This window comes from Lonchura striata, chromosome Z, assembly GCF_050655825.1.
Source record: "Lonchura striata isolate lonStrDom1 chromosome Z, ASM5065582v1, whole genome shotgun sequence".
In the NCBI taxonomy this organism is placed as follows: domain Eukaryota; kingdom Metazoa; phylum Chordata; class Aves; order Passeriformes; family Estrildidae; genus Lonchura; species Lonchura striata.
In genome coordinates, this window is record NC_140740.1 from 18,033,604 (window position 1) to 18,043,499 (window position 9,896).

The window sequence follows — 9,896 nt, forward strand, 5'->3', positions numbered from 1 at the left end:
GCTTCATACTATGTAGACAAGACCTGGAGCCCAAAAGTCTGTTTTCTACCAATGAATATTGATATATATGCTGTACATTTTATTTATTTAGATAGTAGTTTCAATGTTGTGTTGTTTGTTTTTACCCATGTCTATGTTTTAATACATTGCATTGTATTCTTAGTAGAAAAAGCTCTATTTGATATTCATAGTAATTGCCTACTGAGTCCTGGAAGGACCGGGTGCATACCTAAACCAGACAGTCTAATACCCTTTTCTTTCCCTAGTTACCCTGATAACTCTGCCCTTTGGTCTCTTCTGTCTCGAGTAGTTCCACTGTATGTATCCAAAAAGCCAAAAGTAAGTGTAACATACATATGCTGTTTACATTCCAAGTAGTCTGTGTTGTTTCTTAACTGAAAAAACACCCCACGCTTCAGTGTGTGGACTTTAACCAGTTAATAGGAAAATTTAAGGCTTATATTTAAAATAATGTACAGCTACATACTGAATTTATATACCATTATTTGCATCTTCCATGAGGTAATGGTTCTTGAAGTAAACTTAGAGGAAAGATCTGCTAGAATTATGCTAACAATAAAAGGCTATACTGTGTATAATTCTCTTTAGTTTTATAGAGATATGTTTATGTAAATACATACATAAAGATTAGCCTGTGTTTAATTTGGTTAATGTAGTCATCTTCACTTTTCACATTAGTCAGTATTTTTTTGCCACTTTTCTGCTTATTTTTAGCTTTCCTCCAAATAAATACTTTTTGTCTTAATTTTTGTTAATATCACCTGAAAACAAACCCTTTTCAATATGAGGCTGAAATTAGAAATCAATCATATGGATAAACTCTAGTCTGGAATGTCTCTTGCTAATTTTTTATAAAAGGATCATGCTGTAAGAACACTGCCTCATTGTGCAAATATTGTACTTGTAAATAACAAAGATAAAAATACTTTGGCATTATATTTTGCATAAAATTAATTAGCCCTGTAATTAAATCAATTGTATGTTTTCTTAATCTTTCAGGGAGGAGCTGTGGCAGGAAGTGTCGCACATACACTTGATGTAAACTGTGGAAAGGTGTGCCTTTTGTAAAATGCAGATTTTGCAATTCCATAAACAGTCCTAAAATTAATTATGTCTGATCACTTACAGTGTTAAGTAACTCTTATGTTCTGTTTTATAGGAAGTCCTGCTGAATATTGCAGTTAATCAGTTGGTAGCAGGATGTCACATGTTAGAAGATAAGAAAAACAATCCTCTGAAAAATATTCAGAAGGCCATCCATGTCTGCCCAGGTTACTCTTGTTCTCAAACACAGTAGTGGTAGTTTGTTTTTTCATCCATCAGAATCAAAAATTACTAGATTAAAGTAAAATCTGCTTTTGTTTGGTTGATTTGTTGTTTAGGGTTATCCACGTATCTTTTGGGGAAAATGCTTAGAGTGGAAATTGTCACTTTTGTTCCAAATTTAGTGGAATGGGAATTAAGCCAAACAATAAGAAAAATATCACTGGGTTTTAAGGCTTGTTCTAAACGATGAGCAATTTCTTAATCTCTCAACAGGAAAATATATAAGTATTATTTAGTATGCTAAACAAAATTGAAAAACATGTTCCCTCAGTATGCAACACCAGACAGAAGATAATTACTACCTTGAGATTTTTGATTAGAAAAGTTCTGTTAAAATGTGTGGATTATGAGCTATAGAGAACTCTACTGTTGTTTTACTAAATAATCTTGTTCCTTTATCATATGAAGTGCAAGTCTGGTGGGGTTTTCAATTGCTAATTTGTATTTGATAGTGAAATACTAAAACAGTGTTTCTTCTAGAGTCATTTTGCTCTTATGCATAAGGCTGGCTTGCAAGTTAAAAATGTCAATTACTTTCCTACAGGAAATATGAGTATATGACTGCTGTTTAAAAGCAGTATACTTTACATTTTACTTTGTTAGATCTTTAAGCTTTGTTTCATTTTACTGGCAAAATTAATTATTTTAGGGATGAAAATTTAAATAAATAAAATCTTTAACTGAGCTCAGTCCAAGTCAGGACAGAGGTTGCTCTTAGAGTAGTAGGTCTTCTTCACAGGGCTATTTAAAGGTGAAGTTGACACAGGAGTTAGCTGGTAGTGGAAGTAGGCACCTGTTGCTGTTACTTTCTTGGTGGTGGGCAGAACAGACTGAGTCTGTCACTTTGTGTTGTTACAACTCTTCAGTGAAAGCTAAGATTAATCTGTATAGTCAAAAATAAATTGTCAGCTTCAGTACACTTAAGCAATCTTTGAAAAATATATTAGTTGGCTTTAGGAACAGCATCTTCCTTTTATAATCTGATAAATTTTAGTTACTAGTTAGAAGCAAGTAGTTATCACCTTCCTTGGTTTGAACTCAATTACTTCTCTTATTGTTGGTATTGTATTTATAGTGTATGGTTCCATTGATAGGTATGCTTTTATGCTTTATCTGGTAAATCCCATTCAAATCCCATTCTACGTGAACTGTCAGCATATTTAGAATGGGTATGAGTTCCCTTTGACCATTCTTTTCTAGATAATCCTGCTGCTTGGGCAGTGCTAATGGCAGCCTGTCATGCTGAAAACACTGTTGTCTGTCTAAACAACACTGAACCAAAACGAACAAATCTAGAGATGACACTTGTGTCTACAGTTTCAGCCAAAAGTAAGCTATATATGTTTCCTTTTACAACATGTTTCATTTTTAAAAAGCGAAATGAAATTATCTAAGCTTGCAATACTCTTCTGAACTTGCAAATAGGCTGAGGATTACTCAATGGTGGTAATTAGTCAATAGTTGTATTTTACACAAAAAAACATATTAAATTCTAATATATAGCTAGGTTTAGATTTCCCCTGCAAAGCTTCAAATGGTTTTCTAAAATAGTATGTCTGAACTCTGATGCCTACATCCATGATGAAAAGGCTAAAGTAATTTTGAGTTCTGCAGCTCTTCCAGTAGATACTCATTCTTGCTCAGTGCCCATAGTGTTTTGAAAACTGGAATTAAAATTCCATGTTTGAATTATCTCAAACCATTATCTCAAATGGTGTATGCTTATTTTCCCTCATGCTTTTGATTGTGCCATCTTTCAATGTTCCTACTAATGAAGGGAGCCGTGTCACATAAAAACTCATAAAAGTTCCCCATTACCAGATCTAGAGCCTGCAACCATGGTATTGTACTACAGCATAAATACTAATCTGTTTAAGCATGTTGTCTGTCTTGACAGCTGGAGAAAGTAACCTTCCACATAATTATGTCCGCACTCTGGAAGACTGGTGTCTGTGTCAAGCTATTACCAGTCTAGAGGAGACTGGTAAACTGTCAGAAGCTGAAGCTCTTTGTAACAAGGTATGATGGTGTCACATTGGCAGATTGTGGTAGAATTGTATAGAAGCCATTATTTTTGTGCATTATACAGTAAGGTAATGTTTGAATTAGCAACTGTCTGTTCCCTTGGAGCTACAAAATACAATAGTTCACAGAATCAATTCTGAGTTGAAAGAGACCCATAAAGATCAGATCATCAAGTCCAGCTCTTAAGTGAATGGCCTGTATGAGAATTAAGCCTTCAACTCTAGCAGTATTAGCACCATGCTCTGACAAACTGAACTGATTGTTAACATATTCTCCCCTCTCCAGTATACTGTTTGAAACAGCAGAACTGTGTTAATAGTTGAAACAAGTAGTGTGTGTGTGATAAAGCTGAAGTCTGTTCCAAATTTAATTATTAAACAGAGAGGTCTTGCTGCAATACAGTGGGGAAGGAAACTGGACTGTTAACAACATTCAAGAAGGTGTTCATGAGCAGAAGACTTGGCAAAAGATTAGCAAAAAAGTATACATCCCTGATTTTCATTAAGGAAAATTACTAATCACATGCAATAGTGATCATTGTTTTTTGGTATATTTCATTAAAGTGAGAGTAAAAAACAATAAACAACAAAAACAAACCTAAACCAGACAAGCAGATTGATTGAACATGCTGGTTTTCAGGAAGAAGTACTTTCTTACATCTCTGTTTTCTTGGTGAGATGTTTTCTCGCCAACTTGTATTCTCGCCTGCCTCATATGAACAATGATCAGAGATTTTGAGACATACAAGATCTGTCCTTCCCCCAGTTTCAGTGTGGGGGAAGGTTTTTGGTGGATTTTGCTTGTATTCTGTTGGTTTTTGTTTGATTAATTAGTCTGGGGAGAGGACAGTCAGTGTCTGCAATTAGTGAAGAAAAAAGGATAGCATTCCTTAGTACGACAAATTCTCAGTGGTAGTTTTGGACCCCAGAATTCTCAGAAAGCGGTATGACTGGTAGTGGTGAGTCAGATACTGCTGTCATTCAATTGTGAAGGATTCACAGGCAATATACTTTGTAAAAAAATGTGTGAAAAATACAAGTATTGTTTGTTAAAACAAATCTGTTTTGAGTCATAATTCTTGGAAGTCTTGTGACTTCAGCACAGAAAATAACATGCAGTGAGGTTTGCAGAATCTTCACATGCTTCACCTGAACAGAGTAAAGCAACAGATAGCTAGTTTTCCGTCTTTGCTTTTTTGTGTTGGTTCAAACTAACTAATACTCTCTGGATACCTGCTGTTACTGAATAGGAAATGTTTAGTAAAGTGCTTCTGTTCCAGTGAAAATATAGTGTCTTATCTGGGAGAATTGAAATTGCTTGAAGCCCCTTTTAGCCCCAAGACAGGTTTTCCTATATTAATAGGCCCAAAATTTTTTATAATTGTCAAACCACATGAGAGCTGTCTTTCAGAAGCCTATGGAAATGTACAAAATTGAGCTTAGACTTCAAATGTATTTTGAGGAGATAAAAAATGTTACCTGTTTTTATGGGTCCGTTCTCCTCCTCCTGGAGGAGGAGAAAAATGCTATGTTTCAAGCACCCTGAGAATGCTTTTAATGTTGTTTTCTATAAAGAATAGAATGGAAAATCTAAGTATGCTTTATATTGGAGAATGATAATTCTGACTGTTTTGTGTTTAGGGTTTAAAAAGCTGCCCTGAGCACCCAGCTCTGTTTTTGCTTTTGAGACAAGTTCAGTGTAAGCAGCTGTTGCAGTCTCACAAAGAACTTCCAGACAACATCCTGGAGGAACTTCGCAAAACAGTCATGTCCAGTTCATCCTCAGCTGCAGCCTGGCAAGTAAGTGTGAATCTTTTCTCTGACTAGTGTGCCACCCTCACACCTGCTGTAAGAGGGTGAGCATTTGTTTCACTGCTTGATTTCATTTATCTGCTGGCAGTCATTGACAGAAAAAACAGCTTAAATTCTATTTGTTCCAAAGTTGAAACATCATGTTAACTTCTATAGAAATTGAAATACTAAGAACTGCTAGTAAGACCAAGTAGACGTGGAGAGAATTAAAAGTTTGAGATAAATGCCTGGAATCCCCATCTTTAGGGATCTGTGATTTGACATGTGAGTAGAAACCAATGAAATACATCATAACCCTTAAGAATAAATGGAAGTAAAAGGTTTCCTGTTGTAGTAATACACAATTTCTTATTTAAGAGGCTGAAAACCTGAATTAAGTCTCTTTCTCCATAATGTCCTGACTTCAGGTGTCACTGTTCTTTTGAGTAAGTTGACTGCAGAGAATCACTCCTGGTAGAATTGTTCAGTAATTCCCTTCCATGGCACAATGAGTAATCATTTTTAGTTGACACAAAAGTGCTAAATCTCACTTCATATGCTGCTTCTGTGAGTCAGTATGAGAAGTCTCACACATACGAAGAGATCCTTTTGGTGATGCAACACCAAATATGTTCATTTTCTAATGACTGCTTTTTAGTTTACAGTTGAGTTTAGTTTACAGTTGAGTTTAGTTTACAGTTTGTCTGGCTTGCCAAAATGAATTGTGGATAAAAAAAATTAAACTTTACTACTTAAGTAGCACATTTCACTTAAATCTAAATATTTTTCTACTTTGTTAAATTTACTTTGTAAAATACTTTGTTTCAGTTATTATCTGTCTTTACCAATGTAAGTAGCACATCATTTAAAAAAATCACATGAACGTTTAGAGTCCTTTATGTAGTTGAAGGATTTATGATGTTCCTCTGCCCATTAATAAAATAAAACCCTGCTTGTGGTAAGATTCAGTGAAGTTATTTTCACTCTTAGAAGATCAGTGCAAGATTGCTGTACAGATCATGATCTCACTTCTTAGAAGGCTGTAGATCCTCTTCTTTTCAGAAACACCAGGAGCATTATTTCTGGGAAAGATGCTTTTTTGATGCATTTTTTTGTGATTTGTGAGACTTCATCTTTCTGAATATAGAACTCATTCAGGTTGAATTTGCAAAATAGGGGGCACACTAGAAATTATTGTATCCTCTTTTTTAATAACATTTTCTAAATTAATTAGGGTTTGTGTACGTTCTTCAAGCATCCCTTGCATAGCCAAGTCATCTTCCTTACAAGCAGGGAGAATAAGTGAAATGAGTACATGTGATGTGGGGAATGGGAAGGGATGATTTGTTTTGGTCTTCTTAATCCAGGCCACAAATGAGATAACTGTGAGGAAGATCTTTTTAGTCTTCAATTAAAGGAAGTATTTCTCAGGGCTTAGGTAGCATTTTCAGAAACTTGGCTGCTACATTTGCTCTTAGTGGATAAATGTATATTTTTATGTTTTCTGTCTCTTAGACTTGCTGTGAGTTTGATTTATCAATTGTTATGCCTTACAGTTTTACTTCATTAGAGGTGTCATTAACTTTTCTTTCTGGTTAAGTTTTTGGCTTTTGTCTAAATGGTTATGTGGGATTTAAGAGTGCTGCTGAACTGCTGCTCTGATGACTGTTCTACTCTTTGTGCTGTGACTTGTCAGGAAAATGGAGAAAAGCAGATCTGGCAAAGCTGCCATTGTGTCTTTGCATGGGGGTTCTCTTCTTTACTTGAGTGATAGACATCTTCAGCTGCAAAGAGCTGAGGCTGAGGGAAGCCTTCACATGAATAAATGTTTTACTCTAAAAAGCAGACCTGCAGCTTGATAGCAAGAATGCACAATCTCACTAGTGCTAATTAGTGCTTTCCAGTGTGTTGCTCTTTGTAATTGGTAGTAACTTCTGTGCACCAGAAAACATTAATAATTTTTGCCTCCTCTAACACCCTGCAGTCCTTTGCTAGGAAAAGTCTAGAGGCCTTTGCTCAGAAGCAAGTGAATTACTTTGTTCACTTGGTGATACAGCAAAAAATATTTCTAAATATGGCTTGCACATCTTCATGTATATCATGTACATGTTAAGAATTTTCAAATATGGCTTCATCTGCTTCAAAAAATGTGTGATGACTACCGAATTAAAGATAGAGAAGCTAGAATCCTTTTCCTTCTCTTTATGAGGAAATCCAGGACATCTTGTGCCGGCAGAGCAGGCAGCAGCTGAGAGAGCCTATCAAAAAAAGTCTATGAGTGGGCTAGGGAACTTTTAAAATAAGTAGTGAGGTATACTGCCAGCTCTGCAGCTGACTAATTTTTCTGCAGGGCAATGCACAGTATGTTGTTGGAATGAAGACTGGATGCATGATGTCAGCTAATAATATGCTGTGGTACTCTCATAAATTAGACTAAATGGTATTACCTAATGGATGTGTGTTTTGGTGACTCCGTAACTGATTTTGTTGGATGTTTATTTTCAGTGGCTGGCAAAAATATATCAGTCTCAGAGAATGATGACTGGAGCAGAGATGTGTTACAGAAAGAGTCTACAGTTGGCATCACAACAGGGCAGCTGGAATGGGAAGTTATCTAGTCTGCTCAGACTAGCTATGCTTGCACTGGAAATCTGCATGGTAGGATAACCAATATAACATTGCTGCATGATTTAACAGAAATTGGTGGGATAGAAGGCTTCTGTAGTCATTAGATGATGCCCCTGTTGAAATGACTCTATGTTTTATGAATGACAGCTAGAGAATAAAATGAGACATCAAGGGGCAGTGGAGTATTCTTAGAACATGTCTTTGTAAGAGAGGTTGCAATGTAATAATCATGTAGAACCACTTTGTGCCAAAAGGGCTCACTTGTTCAGTAAGGCTATAACAGTTTTAGTTTGATCATCCAAATTGATGTATCCTTCAAATGACCAATGTCTTGTTCAGACAACTGCCTCAACAGATGTTTTTTCTTTATGGGTCCTTGGAGAAGTCAGTCAGTCATATTTCAAGTATTTTTATGCTGTACGGTCATTTCCAGATAAGATGCTTTGCACTGAAATTTAAGAACAATCTAAGGGAATTGTATATTGTGGAATAAACAAAAGTACTCTATTCCTTGCACTGGGGGGGCAAAGTGAACATATCTCAGTGTCTTGGCAAGTGTTTATTATCTTCAAGCAGTGTCACTCTAGAAACTTGAAGTGCACTACCAGAATTTAAAGTCTACTGTAAAACGCAGATACTGCTGTGATCTTGGCTAATGCTTTTTCACAAATTAATTAATGACCCAGCTGTAATCAAGATCAGGCAAAGCAACCCCCATATATCCTATGTAAGAAAAGACAGATTTACTGAGGATAAAGCTGCAAAAATGTTCTCCTTTTTAGGGAAGGGAAGGGAAGGGAAGGGAAGGGAAGGGAAGGGAAGGGAAGGGAAGGGAAGGGAAGGGAAGGGAAGGGAAGGGAAGGGAAGGGAAGGGAAGGGAAGGGAAGGGAAGGGAAGGGAAGGGAAGGGAAGGGAAGGGAAGGGAAGGGAAGGGAAGGGAAGTCAGTTTTTCTCACCAGCTCATTGCTTCCAAAAGCAGAATTTGTCAAGCAGCAGTATTTTTCCTGCTGTTTTTCTGTCAATTTTTTGGTCTGCTTTTTTTCTTATTGCTTCTAAATGCTCTCAGAGGTCTCAAGATACCATCTAAATTGATTAATACTATTTCTTCAAGGGCTGGCATGAATTGCCTGAGAATAAACAAAGACTTTGCTTTAAAATGTGATTAGTATGAATTTGATTATTTCATCTTTATTTTTTAAGTGAGCAGAGAAGCTGATGAGGTACTTTTTGGCACTTCTGCACTGGTTTAATGAAATGTATAAAAGCCTGCTGATAAACTTGCTCAGGTCCAAGGAAGCTCTGTATTTGAAAATTGCTTGTCTCCCAGTTTTATCTTCCAAGTAAAGATTTGGTCACCCTTTCAAGTACAGTAATTTGAGTGCTATCCAGATACAATGGGGATAATAAGGTTTTTCTAGAGCTAGTTTTTCTTTCTTTGCTTTGCTTATATTCTTAAGATATATGGCTTTGCTCAATAGTTGCTCTGTCAGATCATTACAGTCTAGGAGTTCGTTTTGACTTGTGGTAAAAAAATTATGTCACTTCTGGCGATAGATTCTACATTCTAGAATATTTTTATATGTGGTATGAAGATTTACAAAGATTTCTGAAGCACTACTAAAATTTGTATGAAAAAACAAAGACTGTGTGCATAAATTAGCAGGGGGAATGCTGGCAAGGCTGATCCTAAATACATTAACATGACTTTTATGGGCACTTCTAACCTGTCAAATACTTCTCAGAACAGCTTGAATTAAACCTGCTTTCTAGAGAGTTGCAAATATGCTTCAATGGAGTAAATTTTCCCATGTTTTTTCTTCTCTTTATTTTTTTAAATTTCTTTATTATTATTCTCTTTCTTGTATTCTTAACTTTTATAATAGGCTAATGTCCCAAATGAACACTGGCCATCCTTGGTTCAGGAGGCAACAACTGAAGCTTTGAAACTTTCTCCTTGCCCCTTGGCAGCTCTGCTTCAAGCCCTGCTACAGTATAATCGCAAAATGGGAGCAAGGTATGCATGATCTGTTGTCAGTGGAATACAGTGTCTAAAAATACAAGTGGTCATTATCTGCTGATCTATCTTCAAAAGCTTAAAGAAACTTG

General features: G+C 36.0%; 1 protein-coding gene across 11 annotated transcripts in view; it reads left to right on the forward strand.

The window, feature by feature from the left end:
- SKIC3 (SKI3 subunit of superkiller complex) overlaps positions 1 to 9,896 on the forward strand; it is a 48,159-nt gene that overhangs the window by 34,399 nt on the left and 3,864 nt on the right. For 10 of the 11 annotated variants that reach the window (XM_021541531.3, XM_085566226.1, XM_085566224.1 and 7 more), the window contains 8 exons: positions 267 to 339; positions 1,021 to 1,074; positions 1,181 to 1,292; positions 2,548 to 2,676; positions 3,245 to 3,366; positions 5,013 to 5,171; positions 7,668 to 7,820; positions 9,674 to 9,804. In XM_021541531.3, the coding sequence (XP_021397206.3) occupies positions 267 to 339; positions 1,021 to 1,074; positions 1,181 to 1,292; positions 2,548 to 2,676; positions 3,245 to 3,366; positions 5,013 to 5,171; positions 7,668 to 7,820; positions 9,674 to 9,804 (933 nt within the window). The remainder of the gene's footprint in view (positions 1 to 266; positions 340 to 1,020; positions 1,075 to 1,180; positions 1,293 to 2,547; positions 2,677 to 3,244; positions 3,367 to 5,012; positions 5,172 to 7,667; positions 7,821 to 9,673; positions 9,805 to 9,896) is intronic. The other variant, XM_085566225.1, reaches the window with a different exon arrangement.